The sequence below is a fragment of the Xiphias gladius genome, chromosome 17, assembly GCF_016859285.1.
Source record: "Xiphias gladius isolate SHS-SW01 ecotype Sanya breed wild chromosome 17, ASM1685928v1, whole genome shotgun sequence".
Classification (NCBI taxonomy): Eukaryota; Metazoa; Chordata; class Actinopteri; order Istiophoriformes; family Xiphiidae; genus Xiphias; species Xiphias gladius.
In genome coordinates, this window is record NC_053416.1 from 19,386,914 (window position 1) to 19,413,323 (window position 26,410).

At 40.3% G+C, this 26,410-nt stretch overlaps 1 protein-coding gene across 6 annotated transcripts in view; it reads left to right on the plus strand.

Moving 5' to 3' along the window:
* Nucleotides 1–26,098, plus strand: part of LOC120802421 (unconventional myosin-XVIIIa-like) — a 65,645-nt gene extending 39,547 nt beyond the window's left edge. For 3 of the 6 annotated variants that reach the window (XM_040150217.1, XM_040150216.1, XM_040150218.1), the window contains 14 exons: nucleotides 904–1,027; nucleotides 1,163–1,363; nucleotides 1,694–1,804; nucleotides 2,461–2,565; nucleotides 2,729–2,875; nucleotides 3,123–3,236; nucleotides 4,178–4,294; nucleotides 4,928–5,011; nucleotides 12,497–12,634; nucleotides 13,279–13,464; nucleotides 13,561–13,700; nucleotides 14,368–14,412; nucleotides 19,220–19,342; nucleotides 19,869–21,297. In XM_040150217.1, the coding sequence (XP_040006151.1) occupies nucleotides 904–1,027; nucleotides 1,163–1,363; nucleotides 1,694–1,804; nucleotides 2,461–2,565; nucleotides 2,729–2,875; nucleotides 3,123–3,236; nucleotides 4,178–4,294; nucleotides 4,928–5,011; nucleotides 12,497–12,634; nucleotides 13,279–13,464; nucleotides 13,561–13,700; nucleotides 14,368–14,412; nucleotides 19,220–19,342; nucleotides 19,869–21,297 (3,064 nt within the window). Of the gene's footprint in view, nucleotides 1–903; nucleotides 1,028–1,162; nucleotides 1,364–1,693; nucleotides 1,805–2,460; nucleotides 2,566–2,728; nucleotides 2,876–3,122; nucleotides 3,237–4,177; nucleotides 4,295–4,927; nucleotides 5,012–12,496; nucleotides 12,635–13,278; nucleotides 13,465–13,560; nucleotides 13,701–14,367; nucleotides 14,413–19,219; nucleotides 19,343–19,868; nucleotides 21,313–23,775 lie in introns of those variants that run through there. The other 3 variants (XM_040150214.1, XM_040150219.1, XM_040150215.1) reach the window with 3 other exon arrangements.
* Nucleotides 26,099–26,410: the final 312 nt, after the last annotated feature.

Consider the following 26,410-nt stretch of genomic DNA (forward strand, 5'->3'; position numbering starts at 1 on the left):
TACCTCTACCTATTTGTCTCTCTCTATCTGTTCCTGTTTCTTCCATAGACACACATTACAGAGAACATATAGCTCTTTTCTCCTTGGATTGCCCAGCACAGACACTCTGACCCACTCAGCAGAACACTAAAGTTTTCTTTAATTTGAATAGTGACTGAGATGTTCTGTAATCTGTGGAATTGCATTAGCTGAGAAAATGACTCAGACTTTAAGCACTTGAGAAGCTATCGCTGTGGCAGAATGTGATCTCTCCCCTGTGGCTAATTGAAGATGCTCTGTGGGTGAAATTATTTTCAGCTGTGCTTCAGAGAGAAAAACAGGGAATTACAACGAGCTGACAGCATGAAACACTTAGCTTTTAAGTTCACTAACCATAAGTGCTTCTGCCTTAGACATTTGAAGAAAACATTTTGCACATTATTACGACCTAATTGTAAATTGCTGGCAAATGGAAGAGGATAACAGTTGAGGCTAAAATAGAGTTAGTGCTGAGCTGATGCTGGGCGCTGTGTTGAAGATAACCTCATAAGCTGAAAATCTCCTACGTAACCGGGGTTAGATGTAGGTTAGATATTTAGTTAGCAGGCACAATATTTTGATTTTTAAAAAAAATATTCATACACAACTACGTTGCATCACTTCACAAAACCATGACAATTTATGATGACAAACGCCTTGATGTTCCAGTTGTACTGCATCCCCTGCAGCCCGCGGCACTTTGTGTAACTACAGACCCTACACAGTTTACTATGATACTCCACTGTTCAACCCTATGGAACCCTAGTTTTATGCGGAGTCAACATTTTGCTGAGCTGTCTATCATTGTGTGTGTGTGTGTGTGTTTGTTTGTGTGTGTGTGTGTGTGTGTGTGTGTGTGTGTGTATCCGTGTATGTGATTTCCAGATTTGACCTGGAGCAGAACCAGGCCCAGGCTGAGGTACAAAGAGAAAGGAGCCAGAGGGAGAAGTTGGCTCGAGAGAAAGACATAATGACTGCCGAGATGTTTAACCTCCGCCAGCAGCTGCAGGTAAGCTATTTTACAGAACATACTCCAGATACTCTGATGTCTTCTCTCAGGGACTACATGTTTGGTCTCTGCTCTCTGTATGACATAACTGGGCTGGTCCAGATGTGCACTTTACTGCGTCTCCTCCACCTGCAGGACAAGGACAGTGAATTGTGTGCCGCAAATATGAAGGTGCAGCAGCTGGAGGCAGAGCTCCAGGATCTGTCCTCCCAGGAGTCCAAGGATGAAGCCTCTCTGGCCAAGGTCAAGAAGCAGCTTCGTGACCTTGAGGCCAAGGTGAAAGACCAGGAAGAGGAGCTGGACGAACAGGCTGGAACCATCCAGATGTTGGAGCAGGTAGAGGGTGGTGCAGATGTAGTATTTCATACCAGAGTGGACAATTTGAATTTTGAATTTGAATTTGCTAAATGCTGCTTATATAATGCTACACATGGTCTTAACCTCTAAATTGTAATTCTTTAAGTTCTAAAACTCCAGAAAAATCTTCTTTTTAACCTAATATCCTTTCAAATTAATTTTTTTTTTTAAGAAATCCTTTTATAAGAATCTGTCTCTCATTTTGGATAAATAGTAAATATCTAATTTTGGAAGAAAAGCAAAAATTCTTTTTAAATTCTGTATTTCTTAACGTGTTGTTAAATGTGTGTGTCCTTGTCATGTGCTCAGGCAAAGCTGCGGCTTGAGATGGAGATGGAGAGACAGCGGCAGACCCACTCTAAAGAAATTGATAGTAAGGATGAAGATGTAGAGGAGATCAGGCGGTCCTGCAGTAAGAAGGTAGGTGTTGCTCATTCAAAATTTTCTTATACATAGTCCTGCTATCTAACAACTAACGATTAATCAGGCCTGCTCAAGGAAGCCCTGAGAAACACACACTTGAACACTCACGAATGAGTGTTGAAGTTCATTGTACTCAGAGATTCTTGCATAGCCCATCTTATTAAGTTGTTGAATTGGTTATTTCAGATTTATGTTTGTTTTCAAAATGTGTCCCACTCTGTATACAAGTATGCTGTATTCATCAGAAGAACGCACAAATTAGGCTTTATACACTGCGGAGGCTGCCTGTCGCTCATTACCATGGATGAGAAACAGCAATCTCAAAATTTGTTAAAAGTCTTACATCCACGCAACACGGTAGATGCATCTTGATAACAAAATAAATACAACTTAGAATACAAATAGTGTTTGCAGTTGTATTTATGTTAAATATGAAAAAAATGGAATTTGATAGAATAAAAGATTTTATTTTCAAAGCTATGTTTGGTGGATCTAGAAGCTAGCAGATCTGCTCAGGGGGCATCCATCCATCTGTCTTTGATGTGTTAGAGCAGCCATGTCTAACAGGATGGTTGATGGTATGTTATGTCTGACTCTGTTTACCACTGATCGTCTGTTTGTGCATCCTGACACACTGTGCATGTGTCCTGCAGCTGAAACAGATGGAGGTACAGCTGGAGGAGGAGTATGAAGACAAGCAGAAAGTGTTGCGCGAGAGAAGGGAGCTGGAGTCCAAACTGCTGAACGCCCAGGACCAGGTACTTCCACCACTCTGCTTCTGGTCTCTGTCAGTGCAGTTACGTGTGTGGGATTTAGTGTGGTGCCACTTCTTCTGATTGGAAAGAAACTGCTTTTGAATCTCAAGAGGTGAGGAGAGTATGTGTAACAATTCTGGTTAGAGAGAAGTGTTTTGTCCTTCAGGTGAGCCAGAAGGATGTGGAGACAGAGAAGAGGCTGAAGAAAGACCTGAAGAGAACCAAAGTCCTGCTGGCAGATGCACAGATTATGCTGGACCACTTGAAGAGTAACGCCCCCAGCAAGCGAGAGATCGCCCAGCTCAAAAATCAAGTACGCCACTCTGTTGAACACTATGCTGCGCCTCAGCAGATTGTAGTATGAATCCGTGATATGCTTAATGATACAACAAAGAACACACTTTTTGAAATTTGGTGGCTTTGAATTTTGGTTTAAAACATGCACAAGTTGATAAATCCTCTGTCCTCTGAATATCCAGGATAGATCCTTGATCTTGGCCTACTTATTTTCTCCCTCATCTCCTACCTCCCTACCTTTTCTTTCCTCCCGTTTCTCACAGCTGGAGGAGTCAGAGTTCACTTGTGCGGCAGCAGTGAAGGCTCGAAAGAGCATGGAGATTGACATAGAGGACTTGCATATCCAAATGGAGGACATAGTCAAAGCTAAGATGTCGGTGAGTTTTGATCTATCTGTTTTGCTATGGGTTCCAATCATTCACTTGAGTGGGCTCCAATGCCAGTCAGTTCTGCATATGTTTCTAACACATTAGATTTTTTCTATGTTGTTCCTCTGTGCCATAATCAATAGTGTGTATAATATCATACATTTCTAAATAATGAAATAAACCTACCCTTTTTCATTTCACAATGTTCATAAGAAAGAAATTGTTTGTGTAAATGTTTCTGTGCCCTTCTTTTGATGCGCAAATTAAACCAGAAGCAACAAACAATATTTAATTAAAGGAAGGCTTGTGCCTATCAAATTTGAACTCTTCAAAATGCAGCAGGGCTCTAACATCAATATGCATACATGATCAGGCCATGGTAGGATATTAATATAATAAATGCCCTTTGGCATATGTCTGATTTTTCACATTATGCTCTAATGGATAAATAAGCTTTGTTGAAATTTTTTTTCCCCTTCTGCTCATTAATGGCTGTCTCATGAGAGTAGTGCCTGCATGCATTTCAGACTTGTAGACTGAGGATGTTTGTATCTCTGGGGATGACACACAGAGTGCTGTGTGCCTGTGCTTTGCTTGTTAATTGCTGCATTTATGGCAAGGGAAGGTCTTGTAAATGTCTCAGATTAGAGACTGCATATTGAGGGCCTGAGTCTCCCTCCTGAACACAGAGGATGAACTCCTAATAGGACATCACCAGTATGCTGCACTGGCTGCACTTTTCCCTGCATAAATGAGCCAATTGATTATCTTCAATTGGTCTTATCCTCCAGCCAGAACCCTGTCCAGATTGTGTTTCATTGCCATTAGATGAGATTCCAGGGCTGCCACAGCCTGGCCAGCTAATGACCATTTATCATATTCAACAGCTCATGAATAAATCCTGTCATTCTAAACTAAAGTGTGTGTTTCCTTCTTTCTTTGTCCCTCAGTTGGAGGAGCAGGTTAGCCGTCTACAGAGAGAGAAGAATGACCTGCAGTCTCGTATGGAGGAGGATCAGGAAGACATGAATGAGCTGATGAAAAAACACAAGGCTGCAGTTGCCCAGGTAACTCATCCTGCCTAACACCCCAGCAAGCTTTTCAAAAGCCTTGAAAATGTCTTATAAGTTCCTTCTTATCAATGCTAAGACTTCCCCCCTTAGATAGGAAACTCTGGCCATTAGCCATGTGAAGGAAATGGATGACACTGTCCACAAAATAGTATAATTCCTTTCATTTTTTTGTATTTGTTTTGTCTCATTTAGTTTGAAACGTTGTGGGATACCACTTCTAACATCGACATTCAAATTCTGTTCTTTTCTGCATGTGTAAGTTATGGGGGCTTTGTGTTGTGGAGGACATACTCCCCTCTGAAAACAGTGTGTGCGCTGCAGTCAGGGGGATGCAATCTGTTCTACAGCAGATCACGTGACCAATTATTTGGCACAGACGTATTGTGTTCATTAACCATTTACATAAAAGGTTATATTTTTTTTCACTGATAATTGAAGCCTGCATGGACAATCACACTAATCTCTCTCTCTCACGCACACACACACAAACACACACACACATGTATATGTACCCTAATTTTCTGGCTTTTGACTTTGTATCTCTGTGTGTGTGTGTGTGTGTGTGTGTGTGTGTGTGTGTGTGTGTGTGTGTGTGTGTGTGTGTGTGTGTGTGTGTGTGTGTACTAGTCTGCCAGGGACTTGAGCCAGATCACTGACCTACAGGCCCAGCTGGAGGAGGCCACAAAGGAGAAGCAGGAGATCCAAGAAAAGGTACAAAGAAGTATTCAAAAGCACCGTAGCTGCCTGTCAGGAACCTGCCTGCTGCTTCAACACTGCTCTCTGATTAGACCTCAGGTTTTCACAGTTTCTCTGATTATTGTGACCAAAATTTTCCCCAAAATTTCCCAAAGCAATTTGCATTTAAATAGTAGGAATCAGCAAAGATTTAGAGTGAAGGAGAGAAATTGTTCTTTTGCCTGTCATTACTCATATTTAAAGGAAGTGTCATGTACATAAACTCAGCAGCCCATTTCCATGGTTTAAGCAATTACATCAAATTAAAGCACTCATTCTAGTCCTTCCAATGATTACCTGTCAACTTGATACAAGAGCTTCTGTGTCAGTGAGTTATCTAATTTGTGGTTTTGTTTGTCACTCCAATGTCAGTGCATCATTTTATTTTAAAATATCAGAACATGTCCAGGTAAATGAAAATATGGCAATTGGAAATATGTAAGAAAACAGTGTCCGATGGTTGTTTGTTTGTTCATCTGATGCTTCCGCTATTGATGTGATAAAACATGATAAGCCAAATCTTTGGCAAAATCTTATTAGTGTATACTGACCATTTTATGCTGGATTCATATGATTATTCCAATCAACTGAAAAACCCTGAAGGTGCCATTTTACTATGACACATGAAAAGGTCGTTATAACTAACACTCAGAACTGAGTTCATTCACACACACCCAGTGCACTACCATGTAAAGATGAGTGGCCCTGTGCCATTGATTTGTGCACCTTTTGCGTGTCAATCCAAGTATAACTATTTTGGTTTGCACTGTGAAAAAAAAAACCTACCTATCTATGTATAAATATGTAGGTTAAATTATGTATATATTCCTATTGTCCTGTTTTACTTTTGCTGTTGTTTAGATGTTATACCATCACATACACTAAGTACATAAAACATAATACTTGAATGAAAACAACATGCGTCCATTGTCGCAGGTGAATGTTGTGTTTGTGTGTACAAAGAACCAACATTGGCATGTTAGTTAAAGGCTTACCAAGCCATGCACAGGCCAGTCACATCGCACATAATTGTGAAAAGGCTAGCACACTGCAGAAGAATTTGCGAGATCATGAAAAACATTGTCAAGAAGGACATTTAATGCACATGCCCAACGTTTGTCATTAGTATCAAGGAAAATTTTATTAAGATATGTTTTAGAGATTATTTTATCTCTGAGGTCTCCTACAAACTCTGGATATGGTTTTCTAAACTGTATAATGGTCTGATTTATGTGAAGTGCTGTTCTTAACTGTAGGCCTAAAGCTTAAAGTTATCTGAAATATCTCAACAACTTTTGGATGGATTGCCTTGAAATCTGTGGTTGTGCTTCACATGCATGTTCCCCTACGGATGAACTGTAACAACTTTGGTCATCCCTGAACTTTTAGTTTTAGCGGCACGATTATGTGAAAAGTTTGAACTTGTCTAATGCTTTGGTTCACGGCCAGGTACTTGTAAAACGGATGACATTGCTGACACCATCGGCTGTCCTTTGTGTTTAGTGGAAAATGTTGCTAACACGTGAAGATGTGTGAACATGGTTAGAATGTGAACAGGGTAAAAATTATACATGCTAAACATCATCATGTTAATATTGTTGAGAGCATTTTATCATACTTCCATTAGCATCTGATTTAGCCTCTTTCTGGGCTGATTGATTTAGTGACTGTGTACTGTGCTTGAGTTGTTAGCTAAATGGCTGAGGCTCAGCATAAATGTGGATTCATGTCATAAAGAGGTTAATGGACTTGATTTAGGCCTATATTGATAATAGTGCTTTCATAATGATAGTGTTTTTCTGATGAAGGATAACATCCAACATGTCATGTGTGTCACATATTAATGCATGCCCATTTTCTTTGTTGATGCATTTGTGTGCTAAATGAATTTGAAGCTGATTTTTTGTGTGTGTGTGTTGTTTGCGTGCACATTATACACGCTGATATGAAGTAGACTAAACAAACCAAACCATCTGCCTTGAACAGAATGTATTTCAAATTTCACACGAGCTATTGCCATTTTCAACAGCAGACCCTGGTTCTGTTATATTAAGCTATGCACGAGCCAAAGCTTTGGTCCACTCACGACCCACCCATCAGAATATTTTTGGCTACACTAGAGACACACAGCAAGCTGTAAGGCATTGTTAAAGCCTGCCAGAGAAGGTAGTGATAGCCATCTAAAGCGTCTGACCTTGAAGTGGTTATCTCATCACCAGTAGGGAGGGAAAGCTGGCTTCTCTAGTAATATCAAAGAAGAACTCCAAATCCTCCTTGTCTTAGATGCAAACTCCCTCATTAGGTGCCATGCTGCCTCGCGGGCTGGAGTTGTTGTGACGTATCTTTTTTCCTTTTATCAGTCATGAGAAAACGATTTAGATGGAACAAACGTGCTTTGCATGAAGCTCAGCTCTTTCCCAAAGCCTGTGAAATTACTGTGACTCGGTGTTATTGAGCCTGAACCACAAGCTTTTCTTTTGACCATTTGTGTTATATTTGGGGCTTATCTAGAGCTCATTATTCAGACTCGATGCACAATATTTACATGTACCATGATGGAGTAAATTTACAAAAAAAGGGTGAAAAAGTGAACATTCACTTAGTTTTAATACATACACATAACATCACAAAGTATTTCACAGTCCTCACTTAAGAGGAGGTGGAAAAGTAGAGGTCAATGTTAGAAGAATTATGGAAATAAAAAGCAAGGGTAGGCGGCTGAAAGACCGCCACACAGCAGGCTGTGCTAAAAGGGCTCTCCAGTTGGAGTCTAAAGGTTTGCGGGAATCCAAGAGGAGGCGTGGGTCAGAGAAAGAGAAACGTAAAAGTACACACTGGTAGCGGCTTTAGGCGTTAAACAAAGGTAAAGGCGGAGTCCGATAAATTTCGTAAAATATACCAAACATCTCGATAAATGGATAAAAAAATTTCATTTATGGAAGCCTGAATACGCAAAAGATTACAGTCTTACAAGAGAAAATACGGCGTGACGCACAAGATGATAAAAAAACTATGTTTCACAGAAAAGAAGATGATGAGCGTGTAGTGGTAAAAGGAGGCAGATGCCACAAAGGGCAGAGAAAGAGGAGGACATTCACTGAAGACATAAAGCAAAATTAGGAAAACTATTTTCCCCACTCCGCCAGCACCCCCTCATTTGAGACTATAGATGAATATCCAATGATAGAAGTTCCATAGAGAAGACATAACTCAGTTCATAGAAGATTTGGTTTCAGAGAAGAGCCAATTACACAGAGATAGGCAGGGTTAAACAAAAAGATGATGAGTCATTTGATGACTATAGAGTCAGGATGGCTATTGTTTTCAGAACCCATAGCGGTTTAGAAGACAATGGTGATGATGACAGCAGTTGAAAATGCACTGCATGAATACATGGATGGGTTCAGAAACACTACATAAACCTGTCCACAGGGACGTTGGGAGTACATAAGTCATGCATTACACGCAGAGAAAGTGACTAGAGGTAAAAGGAAAAAAGTCATCTGTTGAAACCTTCTATCAGGATGAGGGGATTCAGGGAGGTTTCAGAAGAGGTTTTAAAGGAGGATTCATAGATCGCAGCCGAGGTCATGGTATAGACAAGCAAACAAGTGCTCTGGGATGGAATGCTGGAACTGTGGCAGAGAAGGTCACATGGCACGTGAATGCCCAGGGCACAGCAATTCATCAGCATGACTAGATGATCCAGGAAATGAGCCTCCCTTGGAAGCTGAGGAAAACAGTGATGAGGAGGTGGAACTAAATTTACAAGAGATTTTATCCCTTAACGAGACAAAACCAGAGATAACATTGTTGATAAATGGGAAACCTGTTACATTCCTATGCGATTCTGGAGCCTGCAGAACAACCTGCATAGAACTATTTCCAAATTACTCACCTAGTGATCAAAAGGTGTCAGTAAGATGTGCTAATGACGCTTGACCCTCGCACCACAATCAGAACCTGCTTGGATTAGAGATCCAAACAATTATCAATACTAATACTCCCAGACTGCCCAGTAAATCTCCTAGGCCGAGATGGCCTACTACAGCTGGAGCTTGCATTGGTTCCGACAAAAGAGGGTCACATGGCTGTTGTACGAAAAGAAGAATTGGCTCAAGGAACATTTTTGTTCTCAGAGGATAGGTCAACCTTATCACTATTACTCACTCGACATCCCTAACAAACCACCTCAGAAAACAGGGACAGCCCTGATGGCAGAGGGAAAAATGCAATCAGAAAAGTTGAAAATGCAATGGCTGATGATGCATTGCACATCACAATGAAACGCACCTGGACCAGACCCAGAGTATGAGAAAAACTGGCTGCAGTTACCCCTGCTACAGTCACAATCAGTTATCTGTACTCAGATGCAGAGAATACAGCTGTTGCAGGCGTCACACTAACAGACAGAGTAGGGAAACTACTCAGAATGTGGACGCCTCCACACATCTCTCTGTACAAAGACAAAACCAAAACTTGGAAAGATTTGGGAAAAATAGTGCAGCAGGGCGAGCAAGCAACTGATTGGACTGCAACAGCAGTAAACACTTGGTACAGTGACTCAACTGGTCTGACCAGGAAAGCCCTGTTCTGGACCATTCAAGTCCAAGAAGGAGTGCATCTACACTCCAATGCAAAAGACTCAGAATGAAACCTAATGCTAACACAGGAAGAAGAAAGCCTGTTGGAGGCAATTCCTGTAGAGCTGTGGTCAAAGGGATCCACTGATGTTGGTTTAATAAAAGGAGCACTGCCAGTTCAAATCAGACCAAATGAAACCAGATGCAAGAGAAGGAATAATACCTGTAATATCTGATTTAATTGCTGATGGTGTGATAATTTAGTGTGATGTTTGCCCATGTAACAATACTATATTCCCAGTCAAAAGCAAGCACCGTCTATAGGATGGGAATACATTAAGACCAGATCATCAGCAATGCCTTTTTCTCCATACCAATCGAAAAGAGAGTCATTTAGACTGCCACAAGGGTACTGTGAAAGTCTGTTGAAACATCTAGCACAAGAGGGACACAAAGTGAGCAAAATAAATTACAGATGTGCAAACAAGTTAAGTACTTAGGACACAATTTGAACGAGGAGGGCGAACCATAGTGGAAGACAGAAAAAAACCTCAAACAAAAAAGCAAATGATGTCCTTCCTAGGCTTAACTAATTACTAATTATGCTGAAATAACATCACCATTGAGTAAAATGATGTATGAGGAAGATCTCAAAATGACATCTCAGTTGAAATGGACTGCAGAAGCAATGACCTCAGTTCTCGCACAGCAGCACGGTGATAAATTAAGACCACAGGCGCTTGCAGAGTTTTCAGCTAAAATCAATAATGCGGCACACACACCAGGGAAAGATACTGTCTCGCTAGGAAATGCACTAGCAGATAAAAAAGCCACAAAAGCGATGGCGTCTATGTATGACCAAACAATAAACCTATCTTAAAAAAAAATCTCTACAAATGGGCAGCACTTTTGAGCCATCAACAGGAGGGATAGGTAGACAGGTACACAAAAATATACAACCTATGGATTCATTTCCTATTCAAAAATTATTGCAGAGCATGTTTAACCTGTGCTAAATATAATCCAAGGGAATCTGCGCCCACGACGAGGAACCATGGCGCTTATCATCCAATGTATGGAAGAAACAGGCAGACCATGGACTCAATGCTCTGATCTAGTGCAATTGTACATAAACATAACAAGTTAAACAGACACCGAAATGAATTTGGCTGATTACATGCGCAAAATGCTAGAAAAGCAAAAAAGATTCCCCTGTCTCTTTGCAGGTACCACAATTAGTGAAACCAGGCGACTGGGTGCTAATCAGAAGCATTAAAAACACACTGCAAACGCGTCATTGCGGCCGAGGACACTGAACAGAAATTAAACTGAAACTCAGAGAAGAAATTACAAGCCGCTAAATCTATAAATCAATTATTGTAACATGTCCCTGGTATGGTACTTTTGGGAACCTCCCGAAAAGCATAAATAGTACTGAAACAGTCAAAATCACTTCAACTTATAACGCGAAGGACAGAAGGAGCGGATGTCTATGTTAAAAATCCCTGCGGATCGTCCGACCGCTATAGGCGGAACAACACCAGATCCTATACCACAAGACATTGGGCGGGTTACACCGCCTATATTGATGTAAAATGACTGGAGTAATATTATTTTGCCTACAGATTCATCCTGGCTGCGGAAACATTTGGCACCTCAGAAAAGGTAAAAGGTGGTAGCGTAGACTAAGTTATAACTGATAAATGGCAGCCGAACCGCTGACAGAGCCAACAGCAACAGGACAGTATGACCAATTACTGAGTCAGCAAACAACTGGATGATATTAGGCCAGTACTACAAGTTGTTCCAGCACCAATGACTCAATCCTGTGTAATAGATGTAATGTGGAATAAAACTGTAAGACCAGACTGTCAGGCATGGGACAATGCTTATCCACTTACCGCAGAAAGCGGCACCACCGATTTTCGAACAGAGGATGTAGGTTCCGTGGTTCACTCATGGTGTCTCCACACCGTTCACCTAGCAACAGTGAACAGGCACGATCAGAGATCGTTTTCCCATGGACTCATCAGGTCTGTGCACTGGTAAACGCTCTTACTACCAGTGGAAGTTCATCCCTGACGCTGAAAGACCTGCTCACCAACGCGATCGGTGAGAAGCCTCTGTTCAGAACAAAAGACCCAACCTATATTGATGCTATAGGAGGAGAAGGAGTACCTGATGAATACAAATTGATCGATCAGGTAGCTGCAGGGTTTGAGTCTAGCATCTGTTGGTTGTGTTCAATGTTTGGGGCGATGTTTATGCGTTTCATCCTAATAACACATCAGATCTCTCTCTCAGCGACTCATCTTCTCTGCGATAACACCTATGAAACAAGATTTCGCATAAACGTATACTCATAGCGTATACTCTTCTGGGTGAATCATCTCTCTGATGTGTTCTTCGATCCTGAGGACTATGGAGATGATGATGATGAGAGCTATGTCTAACTAAACTCTGAGTGTAAATGTATTTGTTCTCATGAAAAATGATCTTACAGCTGAAAATCCACTGAAGTGGCTGTTAAAGTGATATGAGAAATGAGCAAATATGTGATAAACAGGAGGAAATGTTAGAAGAATGATAAAGATAAGATATATTCCTCTTCCCTTGTTTTGTTCCTTGACCCGTGAGGGCGGGTAGGGAGCATCCTGCTCCTCAGATGAGATTGTATGGAAATAAAAGAGCAAGGTAGGGGCTGAAAAACTCAGAGCGGGTTGAACCTCACCACTCTGTGTCCTGCCTCATTTCTGTGCTTATATCTGTTTTAGGTTGTTTGAACCTGACAGTCAAGAAGGAGGTGTGCAAAGAGTGCTGCTCCACAGGGAGTGATTGTGTTTGTCTAATTGTATGTATGTGTGTGTCCTTCCCCCAGCTTCATTCGCTGCAGAGCCAGCTAGAGTTCCAAGAACAGTCCATGGTGGAAAAGTCTCTCGTCAGCCGTCAGGAGGCCAAGATCCGTGAGCTGGAGACCAAGCTGGAGTATGAGAGGACACAGATCAAACGCTTGGAGGTGAGATAATTCTGTCTTGCTAAATGTGAAAGACAGGCTTTGGAAGCTATAAATCCAAATTAAAAGACGGAGATGAAATGCTGTCCCTTTGCATAGCTCCATATCTATATCATAGGTTCTTGTTAAGAAAATAATACACCAAAGAATAAATATATTTTGATTCATAATTTAGGACAGTACCAAGTAAAATACAAATGTTTTTACGTGCATTAAAGGCTCAATCTTTATATCTATTCATATATATAATATGATTGCAACTTAACAGTGTGTGTATGCATTTACTGCTGAAAAGCACCTCAAAACTGACAATAACTTGAATTTATAGCTTATTGTGTCAGGTGTGGCTGGGGACATTTTTAATGAAAGCCAATGAGGGTTCATACTTTTCGTTGCTGCTTGAAACTCATATGCACTGGTTACAGCCCTTTTATTTTGGAAAAAATAAAAGAGTAGTGGGTAGAAATGGAGAACTTACTTTAGTGCTAGTGTCAGTGTTAAAAGCAAAACCAAATATGGTGGGATAGGAACAAACATTTAAACGTTAATGCAGAACAAAGGAAAAAATTTAGCTTAAAAGTTTTTCATTGGTCCATATGTGACCTTGTTAGAACAAGCTCACCCAGTTCACCTTGTTTCCTCCACAGAGCCTGGTGGGTCGTCTGAAAGAGAATCTCGAAAAGATGACAGAGGACAGAAACCAACGCATTGCTGCAGAAAACAGGGAGAAGGACCAGAATAAGCGAATGCAGAGGCAGATAAGGGACATGAAAGAAGAAATGGGAGAGCTGTCCAAGAAGGAGGGCGAGGCGAGCCGGAAGAAGCACGAGCTGGTAAGGCCTCGGGTGCTGGGAGGCTTGAAGCGATTTACTGGAGTTTACACTAGAGGAGGTAACCCCACTTCCTCTGTGCTGTGATCCATTCACCAGGAAATGGACATCGAGAGCTTAGAGGCGGCAAATCAGAGCTTACAAGTGGACCTTAAGCTGGCCTTCAAGAGGATAGGTGACCTGCAGGCTGCTATTGAGGATGAAATGGAGAGTGATGACAATGATGACATAATCAACAGGTACAAAACAGCTTTCATTTTCTGCAAAGGGAGATGCTATTACCTCGCATCAGTCTGTAATGAATGCTTGGTACATCAGGGGATACTATACTGTAGTGAGATCATGTTCTCTTCAGAAATTGCAAGAAAGTTGCCAAATAGTTTTTTTAGTAGCCTGTCAATCACAACTTGATTCTTTTCATTCTCTATTTCCCACATCTTCCTACATCAGTTTCTCTCCAATCTCCTTTGTCCTCTGTGTCATACTACACTCCGTTTCCACCCCAAATCCTTCTCACATGGTTTAATTCAGCTCCCTGCCTCTGATCTTTCGTCTGTGAGCTGGTTTTCCCTGTTTGGGTACTTCTTCCCTCTTTGCAGTGGGGTTGAGGGTTATACTAGCTCTGAGCTCACTGAGGTAAACACTGACTGCAATAATACAGATCTCGAGAAGGAAGACATTACACACACCAGCTCTGTTTGAGGAGGCGCCCAGCAACAGCATGTCTTGATTTACCAAGTCACTGCTTTGCAATGCATAGCTATTTTATGTGTTTGTGGAAGTGTAAAACTATTTATTTGCTGTTATCTCTTTTTCGCCTCTTTTTTCACTGTTGTTTATATATCTCACCTTCTCTCTTTCTCTTTTTACTTGTTCCCTTTTTGGTGTCTTCCACACTTATGGCAGTTTGCAGGACATGGTGACAAAATATCAGAAAAGAAAGAACAAAACGTGAGAATGGAAAAATGCATCCTTTGTTTTTGTCATTATGCTTGTTCTCCAGTTTTTTTTCCTCACTGATTTCAACCACAAGAGAGAATAATGCAGTATTCCAGTGTTGTTCACAATAACACAGTGAGGAGAAGTAATTCTAAAGAGAATGGAAATCCATGTCTGTGTTACACATCTCCGATAAAAGCTATGCTTAAAGGATGGCCCCGATGTTTCATTCTGTTTAATTTTATTTTGTGCCAAGGGTCTATACACAGTTGCCCTTGTTGGAGATTTCAGGGCTTGTTTTTCTTCCTTCAGAGCAACAAGAAGGTTTTTTGCAAAAACCGACGGCACACAGGATACTTAGAGAGTAGACTGCTCACTGCACTCCTCACAGCTTTTGTAAAATATGATTCAAATGAAAAACAAAAGTGTTACAGACCCGCGGTAATACTGCATAATTGTCTTTATGAATAATTTTGTATCTAACACCATCCTCCGCTACATTTGCAGCATCATCATACACCATCATGCAGTATTTTGCATCTAGGGTTAAAGCTGTTTTGCACGAAACTCCACTGTTTTCTTTACCTGTCTTCTGTTCTTCCGTGGCTTCTCCAGAGCACATGCAACAAGTTAGTCATCCCAGTCACTGAGTTAGTATGGTGAAGGCACCACGGACTTTCTCAGCCTATGATACGTCCATGTGAAATCATAAATATAAGGCAGTACCTAAGCGAATTTCCGTTATGAGTTGTTTGAAAGTTTGGAACAGATCTCTTTAACTGAGATGAACTGATTTCATTTACTGAGTGTTTTCTTCTTTAGTAGTACCTCCATTTTTTTTCTTTTGATAACAATGAGATTAATGGGGACTGAGATTGAAATGTGATTCAATTCCAAAGTTGAAATCATTCCACTCCAGCCTGAAAATAAAAATAAAATAAAAGTTACGCATTTGGACAAATTCAGGGATACTGTATGCTTTTGCCAAACTACTTTCAATAACACAGCCCTTCAAAAATTTGACATAGATGCACGCTGGGTTAATGAGACTACAGAACATATCTGTATGAACAGTTTACAACACTAATTCATGTGGTAGATGATTTTCAAATTTATTTTTCAAGAAAAACAACTCATCTCAAACAATATTACACTTATTCCTTATGACATTCTAGAGGTAAAGTGAAATGTAATGGAAGTGTATGGTACAGTTTAGAATAAATAATTTCTCACCACATGCAGCTGAAAATCCACAATATACAGTTGAAATAGATTTGAGAATGTGCAAACATGTAAGTTATTGGCTTTTTGTCAGTGCAATCTATTCTTGTACACATTTTTGGCATGAAGAGATAATCTGCATTGTGCCCTTGACTCAGACTTAGCGTTGTGGGAGTCAATTTACATGTGCTCTGGAAGGCCTTAAATACAATTGTGTTAGTGATGTTTTTTGACTATGAAATGGCTGCAGCACACTGTGACTGTATGTCCATGGCTGCACAGTCAGCAAGCGGCGCAGGACACTGATGGCACAGTGCACTGCTGAAATCTTTTTACCCAAAGCTCAGCTTTTGATTTCCATGCTTGCAGGCGCTCCACTAATCCAATCTCATTTCATAGTGTCGTGAAACATTTAACTTTAAATACAAATGTTGTCTTGCTTGTGAAATGTGTAGTAGATTGTGAATGTTAAATATGTTCTTTTGACTGACTAAATCCCATTTTTTTCAGTTTTATACAATGAAAGGAGTTTTCGTGGCATGTTAAATAATTTAAACCTTCATCAGAGCGTATTAAAGAAATGTTGTCTTCCGTTTGTAGCACATATACCCGTCCATAATTTCCCACTTTAATCTCTGATTGCTTCTTCAAAGAGACATGGTATCACGCTCTTTATCACTCTGCATTTTGTTATCAAAATGTGTATCAGTGCTCTGCTCTCTTTTTGTGCAATTTTAGGAAAAGAACAATGATTCGCTGTGTTTACTTAATTGCATTTTTTCCTCCTTTGACATCATTGCATTAGCAGCATGGATGAATAATAATGGAGGAGGTGACTGTTCTTCTAATTATGAAGTGGATTTTCCAGATGATTTACATTATTATTCAATATTTTTGTACTCACTGCTTCAAATCAGAGGTTCCAATAGCAGGATTATTAGTATTTTAGGAGGAGATTATGTGAGAAATTCTGAAAAAATTGTGGGTTTTTCAAGCTACATTAAAGTATTGCAAACTACGTAAATGCTTCCGTCAGTATGGACTGACCATGAGGTTTGCATTTTTTTTTTTCAACTTTAGCATACGGTGAAAATGATGAATGAATGAATGAAATACCTCAAAGTGTGTCTATTGCACGCTGTTTTATTAACAGTTAATAATTGAGACCCTGTAAACTTTTTTTGTCAGTATATAATTAGCTCATGGTGAATAGATACCGTAAAAATATGTTTCTGTTACCACGAGTGTTAAACTGATGGAACCAAGCCACACAAGATTTGATGCTGAGTGTAAGTCTTTGTGACAAAGATTTACAACCAGTGCAGGCCCATTGTCAGAAGCGATTAATGTTCACTTCTAAATTCTTGGGGCTTGTTTGTACCCACGAGCCTCAGGACTGGTTAGCTAGTAGTGTGGGGCCAAGAACAAATCATTTGTGACACCATTTGCACAGCACTCAATTGCCAGCCACCTTTTATTTTGTGTGTGTGTGTGTGTGTGTGTGTGTGTGTGTGTGTGTGTGTGTGTGTGTGTGTGTGTGTGTGTGTTTGTGTGTGCTAGAGAGAAGGGGTAGAGGGAGATGATTTTCCTGTGGGCTGGCTTCAGTATTTTGTTGTGTAATATACCATGTTAAAAAGTCCAAGCATCACAGAGCTGACAAATGGGCAGCATGTGTAATCACCTTGCTAATATTAATGAAGCTATTATCTTTTTTTTGTGGCAAGCTCTTATCAGTTTTATTTAGCATGCAGTAAAAGAGGGGAAGTGGAAAATAACGCAATGACATATAATAGCTCCACTTGGAGCTTGCTGGCTCCTGAAGCACTTCTCAACCTCTAAAATGAACAGGTTTCTGTGTAGAAATAAAATAATTTCGGCCATTTATTCTCTCTGTAATTATCATTACCTTCCCCTCAGAAAGCCTGGCCATAAGGTTGATGATGAGAAAGTCATCAACCTTATGGCCAAAATATGGAAATGCTCTTAGTAAGCTTTAGTATTACTTAGTCCAAGAATCTGAGACTTGTTTCTGTGTGTGCTCAATTCTTTACAACACTCATACAGCGCCAGCAATGCCACCACCTTTATTGTGTAAAAAAAAAAAAAAAAAAGGAGACAGGACACTGTATTATCTGAGGAAACATGGCTGAATGTGTGACAGAAAGCTTGGTGACAAAAGAAATTGTACACTGTTCACTGGGAGACGTACATAGATGGATAAGTGGAATGTGGACAAATGATAGAGCTCAGCAGTCTGGCTGTCATCTCCCACCTCCTTGTGCCTTGCGACATGGTCTAACGTTTAGATAGATAAACTTGTCCATGAAGCAAGATCTCGTACCTGCATCGTTTCTCAGTGTTAATGATCCTCAGCTCTCTGTAGACATTAGATGAAATATACTGTATCTACAATTCGGTGATCTACAACACATATATTTTTACATTATTAGATTGATGAAGCGTGGCTCTTTGAAAGTTACTGGAAGTAGTGAAGAATGGTAAAGATAAAACTCAAAGTCTGCCATAAATGAAGAAGAATCGAAATTTTCAGGTCATCTTCAACAGCCCTGCCATCAGTAATAGTAATATGCAATACGTTTTCTTGTTCTGAAACCCAAACTATATACTGGAGAATATCATTTTACCACAGCAACACACGTCAGATGTAGTTTTTATCTTCAGAACATATGTGCCTCTGTGCGGTTTTAAAACTGTTTACGTGAATTGAATTTCGAGCACGATGGCAGTATTGATTTAGAGATTGTGCTACTCTACCCTCCTCTCCCCCACCTATCCTGTCACATAAACCTTGTAGTGCAATGGGGTACATAAATCATAAATTTCAACAGATTTGAAACAAATGAATGAGGAGTGACCTTATGCAGGCGGGACCTACCGTGCTTTTTCACCGCGATCCGTATGTCTCTGTATATTGATTGTTTTGTCAAGCATAGGACCACGGCGCTGTCTCATGGCTCTGCTCCAATAACAATCACCGGGAGCAGGTGACATGCCACACAGATGCTGGCAGCCTAGAACCAGCCAAACAAGTTAATTATGCCTCCAAGAGCTTGATCTACATTCTGCCAAGATAATGCATTTGCTTCACTCATCTACATCTGTTGAAAAACATTTTTGAATATGTAGATATTATTGCTTCACATAATCATGCTTACCTGTAGCCTGCCTGGATTGCTTTGCATCATACTGACCGTAGTTATTATAAGAGAATTAATACAATTACTAACAAAAAGGTTCTGAGATGTGAAAACTAATTATTGTTTGTGCAGTGACTGTGATGTTACACTACAAAAAATACTCTCGTAACAAGTCATTTGGTGTAATTTCTTGTCTGAAGATCATTCTGAATTGTTGCACAAGGCAGATTAAAGCAGTGTATTTTGATAAAATTAAGAAACTGAGTGAGGATTTTGGACAATTCTTAAAATAAATTGATTTGTATTAAAAAGGGGAATTCTCTCACTCGATTGAAAGATTTTTTTCTATTGAAGATGTAAAAATGACTTGTTAAGGTGAATATTTTTACTTTGCTGTGTTGGAGTCTCAGATGCGTCTAGCTGATTTCGTTTCTTCACAGTGGGGATGAGACGGAAACAGATTCAGAGGTGGAGGACCGTGTGGATGGAGTTAAGTCTTGGCTCTCCAAGAACAAAGGCTCCACCAAGACCCTGTCAGATGAGGGAAGCCTGAAGAGTACCAGGTTAGTGGTCACCTCCCTTTGCATCATGACAGATTACCATGTATATCCCTGTGGTAACGTAGTGATAAAACTACCAACGTTTCCAGCCCTAGAAAGGCCCAGGATTACCCGGGGCAGTTTGCAACAGAAGGATGGGTATTTCATGTGATTAGGTGTCATCCCTCTCTCCCAGTAATCTGTCTAATGACAGGAGGCAGAATGGGGAAAAGGCTGCTGTCAAATTTATTGAAGTGGCCCCTAGCCAGTTGGCACGCCTGCTAAATGACGCCTCTGCCACATAGATCTTCTCACTGGTTGATTGCCTCTCTTTCCACAGTGTATACTGTACAAAACATCAATAGCCAGAGGTATTGTATATGTTCCCTCACTCTTGACTGATCCCAAAGACAAATTTAATGAGTTACTGCATATCAACTGTGGATATTGCACAAAATTTTTTTAAGCAGGTGGAGATTCAGATTTTTTTTTTTTTTTTTGTGTGTTCTATTGGTTTTCTATTGTTCTATTGTATTACATAACCCTTCAGATATCCAGCAAATGCAGATGCCAGGGAGGTGAAAGACGGGAAGGAGAAAATGAATGACTACGGTAAAGATGGGAAAGAAGTAGAGCAGAGCAGATCAGTGTCTGTCATGAGTTCCCTAAGCTACAGGAAGCGTTCCAATCTGAAAGATTCCATAGGGGGGACAGGCGATGAGAGCTCCCTGTTTAGCACTCTCAAAGAACAGCCTGACACACCCGACCATGCATCAGTTCGTAAAGCCAAGTCTAAGTCTGGAGAGCTCCAGGAGGATTGGAAGAAGAGCCAGGCAGAGGAAGACTTAGACGACAAAGGATCTGTCATCTCCTTGGCCTATTCTGAGGCCACCAGTAGAGCGAGGAAAGGTCTGGAGTCCCGCTGGACCTCTCGCAGCAGCCCTGAATTTGATAAGGAGTCCATGGTGTCATCTGTGGCTCCCAGCAGGATGTCCACCAGGAGGGGCATGTTGGACATGGATGATGACAATAAGTCGACTATCAGTAGTGTGAGCCGTTCTAGCCCCCGATCGCTGCTTCGTAGCAATTCTTGGAAGGAAGACAGACGTAGTAGCTCCCGCTTGTCCCTTGCCCGCAGCTGTGGCCTCAGTGAATTTGGCCTGCATGTATATGATGATGATGATGATGGCAAGGGGGCAGCTTTCGGGGAAGGAGGAACTTCATCTTACAGTCCCCGCTCCCTGAGTCGCAGCTTTTCTACCCCGGCTCAGCCACGCTCCTCAGACAGCAACCTGGCAGATACATCTGATATTAAATCAGTCACCCACCGCAACTACTTAGATCCTGACTTGGAGGCTGCGATCAATGAAGTGCTGAGCTTCAAACCCATTAAATTCAAGCGCAGCAAACTTGATGAGTCTAGTGGCGAGGAAGAGGATGGGAAGAAGATGCCAGGGAGTGAGGACAGTAGGAAGAAGGGAGAAGAAGAGGGGCTTGGCTGCAGTACATCCAGCCTGCTGCGCTCCGCATCAGGCTCTGCTCTAGACTACAGCAATCGGCCGTCCAGTACCCTGAGTACCAGCAGCTCCCGCAGTCGCAAAGATAAAAGGAGTAAAGTCTCTCCATCAGACTCCTCCTCCTCAGATGATGATCACAGCAGAAAGAGTTTGAGGAGGAAGAAGGGCAAGAAGTCCAAGAAGAGATCTGATAAGAAGAAAAGTGAGTCAGAGGACTCCTCTTCCTCCTCAGAGTCATCGGAATCCTCCTCCTCCTCTTCCTCCTCCTCCTCCTCCTCCTCCGACTCAACCATCTCTTACCGCAGCTCCAGCAGTGTTAAAAGGGGCCCGAAACACCCATCTGATGATGATGAGAAGGAGCTTGCAGGTCGTGGGCCGTCTAGCAAGAAGAAATCCAAGAAGAAGCAGAAGAAGATGGATAGCTTGGTGATGAAGTATCTCTACAGGCCTGACAGTGACTGATACCAACAGTAGGAGGTGATGCTTGCTGTGATAAGCATGACTGAAGATGATTCGGGATCTTTCACTTTATGTACTAACTTAGTTTGCTGTGTGTGAGTGTTCAGTGTTTACTGACACTGTGTACGATAATCCTTGCGATACACCAATGTTGACCCATACTAGATAAGCCATAGCTATGTTTTTCAGGGGTCACACTTGCCAATAAGAGCATGCCACTAATTTTTTCCCTTTGTTCTTGCCAACATTTGTCTTCATAAAAAAAAAAAAATCACCAATTTATTATAGTATACTGCTGCCTGTCCCTAGTCTGCCTTACTAACACACTCCAGTCACTTCCGTTTTATTTCCAAATTCTATTATAAACAACTGATACAATTCTTGCATAGGAGGTATACAGTAATCCATTATTGTAATTACTTGTCATCGTAAATGCTAGTGTTGTAAAGCAGTGTTACTTTTCTGTTTCTTCTTTGTAAAGATGGATTACATCTCTCCAAACTGAGTGATTCTTCTGTTCTGTTTGATGTTGTCATAAGCACTATACATAGTGTTAAGAGAGAGGTGTCTGGCTGTGGCTGTTCTACAACAGATGTTGGCAACGAGACAAAAACAAAATTACACCAATTTTTGCCTCAACATGTTAACTGAGAAGAGTTTAAAGAGGTGTGACTTGACACTTTTTAGCATTTTAATTATGATGCAATTAGCTCTCAGCTTCAAAAGCTATCTATTTTCAGAGTAATTTTACTGACAGTTTGAGCAGCTCTTCTTCCTGTGTGATTTTAAAAAATGCTAGACAGCAGCTTGGTGTTTGTCCTTGAATATGAATATGCCTCTCAAGTTCAACACTGGCTCTTGGGTTAATCACTGGAAAGTGAGTTAAGGTAGGTTTAATTGGCTGAACATCATTCTAGCTCATACAGACAGGTAACAAATTAACGGAAAAACCACGAGCCACCAGAGAGCTTAGGTGCTCCTTGGCATTGATCCTACAGGTCTCTGGAACTCTACTGGAGGGATGAACACCGTTCTTCCTAAAGACATTCCCTCACTTGGTGTGTTGATGACGGTGGTGGAGAATGCTGTCTAACACGTTGGTACAGAATCTCCCACAGGTGTTCAACTGGGTTGAGATCTGGTGACTGTGAAGGCCATAGTATATGATTCACATCATTTTCATATTCATCAAACCATTCAGTGACTCCTCGTGCCCTACGGATGGGGGGCATTGTCGTCCTCTTTCTCCACTCATTTGCCAGGTTTTGCCTCTAATAATTGCTTTCACAAGATAATGTAATAATTGCTAGATTAAATAATAAGTGCCGGTGTTTACTCTGTTTTCAAAATTTCACCTGTGTCACCACTATAGAGCTCTCATACTAGCAGTTTGCTAAAAGTGCTGTTTCACATAATGATATGTCCTGCTACTCAGAGAACGAAGGTTACACAAATAACCTAGCGTTATTAAAGTACCTTATTTTTTCTATATGTTGCTTACATGCTTTGCTGGTTGGCGGTTTTCTGTATCTTTTACATACATTTTTTAAACAAAGAGCTGATTTATTTTTTTTACATTTTAAAATTTAAAATCACCCCTTACATTAATTATTACGGCCATACCTTATTCTCACGTATAAATGTAGTTGATTGTAAATTTTGATTTTCATCTCATACTGCCAACATCTTGTGACATCAAATCAAAAATATCACAGCCGTCCAAAAGGAAGACATGTAGCAGTTTGCATGAGAGGGGTTAGATGCAGAGTACTTCAAACTTTTCCAAATATCTAATACTTTATAATACATAGGTTTCAGATTGTGGATATTTGTACATCACATGACGTAGTTCTTGTTGCTACAGAACATGTGGATGCTAAAGGACATGTTTAAGTTGTTTTTTTGCTTGATGTCCTCTGGGTATGAATTAAAGTGGCAGTCTGGATATATTAAATCTCCACAACAAAGGCTAAGGATGTAAAAGCCACAGTTTCAAATAACCTTTTAGTGGGTGTGGTAGGTAGAAGCAAGGTACAGTACAGACCACAGTAATATGTGCCGTAATATTGAGCTCATCACTGCCGAGTTAATCCCTTGCTCTCTCTGACCCTTGACTGCACTAACTAACTGCATATACTACTTACTACTACAGTATGTGGGTTAAGCCCGGTAAAACTGTTTCATCTGGGATCATGGACCAAGAGTATTTGTGATGCATTTTTCTCATATACTAATTCGAAATAAAAATTAGGAAGCAATCATGATAACGATGCAAACGTCCATTTGCCATGCACAGCTGAGGGGATGTTTTATTTGCTGCCTGGGGAAGAGTGTAATTTTGCAGCCTAAATTGCTTGTGGTTTCCCATGCCATATTTGTACAATAACCTTTTTTCATTATTATACCTGTCAGTTCGGTTTTTATAGTAAGTAGCCAAGTAATGAAATAATTGTGTGTCTGTATGTCTGTTGACCGTTATAGCCCTCCCGTGTACCGGAGACACCTGAGTGTTGGCAGACCCGATGAAGAGGATGAGGTGGACAGAGACTCCAGCAGGCATTTGCTGAGGCAGAGCGGCAGCGAAGGCTTATTGGAAGAGAGCGCATCGTAACCCAAAGTCAGCCAACCTTGTGCTTTCAAGGACACCAAACACACAGGAAGGACATTATTCTTTCCCTCCAACCTTATCACCACTTCCCACCCACCAAGGACAGAAAAGAGTCACATAACGAACACTGTTTTGAATAGTTTATCCTGGCCACTTTGTCTTACTTCACTTACAATAGCGCACCCATTCACATCATGAACTTATTTTGCTTCCATGGCTAGAGTGTGCTTTTTCTTTTTCTTTTTTATTGAACACAACATATTGAAAAAGTCAGTCAGTACAGAACAGTAAAGTTGAGCACCACCAGAGGAACCTCCTGCTGCTGCTGTATTTATAAGAGCTGCTTTTCAGGCAAATTTAAGCAATCCTCTACGCTCTCCTCTGACTATCCAGATAGCTCTGCCAAGAGGATTTAGATAAGCCTGCTCTGGCTGGACTTCTCCTAGGTCTGGCCAACTATTAAGACTGTTCTTATCTTTTCCCCATTAATGTGGACTAATGTGGTGGTAGGAATTAACCCATTTTCAATTAATTATGTTGCTGTAAGTTTATATGTGGCTCTTGTTCCACGTTGAGATATCCATCACTGTAGCAGAGTGATGCCAGGTCATGATTGCTGACATGAAAGTAAAATAAATTTGAAAAATAGATTTCTATAACCAAAATGTTAGATGTCTAAGGTTGACCTCCTTTATTTCTTTGAAATGCTGAGAAATAGATTTAAAGCTAAATTTGATTTAAGAGTGTATATATAGTCTGCATAGATATTTGATATTATATGTGGATCAAAGCCTTTACATGAGCATGATAATCAAATGAAATAAGATTTTCTAAAGTTAGTCAGAGAAGTATTTTATTGAGATAAGATTGATGTTATATTGCTGTTTATTCTTATCTTTAAGAGGAATGCATGATGGAATGTGTTTGGTTTGGCTCTTTTGAGGCTCAGTCATGCTTTTGTCCGCTTGTGTCACATTTCTGAAGGTTCGAAGGGAATCTATTTGTTTGCTGTTTGCTTTCTGTTGAGCTTTTTAGACCTTGCAGATGCACAAACGTATGGTGTTTTTTAAAGATGCACAAACACTGGATTTTTACTGTATTTGGGAAATTAAAGCTCCTTCAAACATCGTATCCTGAAGAATAATATTCTCAACTTGGATATACATGTATAGTATAATGGCATCCAATTTAATTGGTTCAGTTGCAGATTTTTTTTTGGGTGTACGGTGCAGATTGTCTTAAATTGAAGAAATCTTTGGTGATATTGGTTCAAGCAGTAAAATAATTACATAATTTTCAGTACACCATGGTCTTCCTACTTCACGGTGACAAAAATTAACATATGGGGACCAGATATTTATTATACTGGTGATTTTTTGCATGTGAGCAAAGTTGGAATTGGGACCTGTAGTGGTCATTTGTTCAAGACTGTCAGTGAGCATCCCTCAACATCATATCGTGATAAAGAGTGGATATGCTGACTTTTTTATGCAGAGGCATTATGCAAAATAAATTTTTTATATACTCAACCTGTTAGGGAATCACCAGTGTCAAAATGCTCAAATCTCACTTGAGGTTCTGGTTTATTTTATTCATTTACCCACCTTGTGTGCTCTTTATTACCTCATAAAATACTGCCAAAAAACCACTTTAAATTAAAGCCTGTCTGCTATTATAATGGAATTACCTGTATGTAATTTAAGACCAGAGGTGGCAAGAACAGTTAGACTGTCAGCATGTTGCTGTCCAGACACATATGCAACTGGTTGTGTCTTTCTATATTTAGCCTTACAGAATGATAATAATGTCTAAGTAGATTTGAATAAGGAAGCATATACAGTATATGTGCATGTGGACTGTCATGGTCATGTGCAAAGAAAAGCTGGAAATGTCTGCCGTGATATTTGCATATCTTCTCAGAAGAGGCTAATCTGCATTTCATGTCTTATTTTCTCAGTATTTTCTTTTCTTCAGACATGAATATTAATGTGGAACACAGGAAACTTTGATGTCAGTGATTCAGAATATGCTTGTTAAACGAAAAAAACATTGTTAGTTTCATTGCCTCTAAGTTTGAGTAGCTGATATTAGACATTATGCTTGGAAAGTTTGTACACTTCATCTTTTGAAAAGGCTTGTCTATTTTCATTATTGAACAGATCACCATTTGTAATATGAGTGATTTCGGACTTTTTTAGTAAATAAATTCAGCTGTTTGTTTACAGAATCAATGTTGGGCTTGCTATAATTGCATAGAGGTATGATTTGGGTGCAGTTTTGTTTCAAATTCATCACCATCAGTAAACAGCTGGAGAAAAAGAGGTTAGAAAAGAGGCAGGACAGTTTTAGCAAAACAAGCCATTGATGTTTTTGATTAATTTTAGCTCATCTACCCCAGAGTAGCTTTTCATCATACCCTTCCAGTTTTCCCGAAAGACTACAGAGGAAACAAACAATTCATAGAAATGATTAATTCTGAGTAGTTCGAAAGGCAGACTGAACATTGCT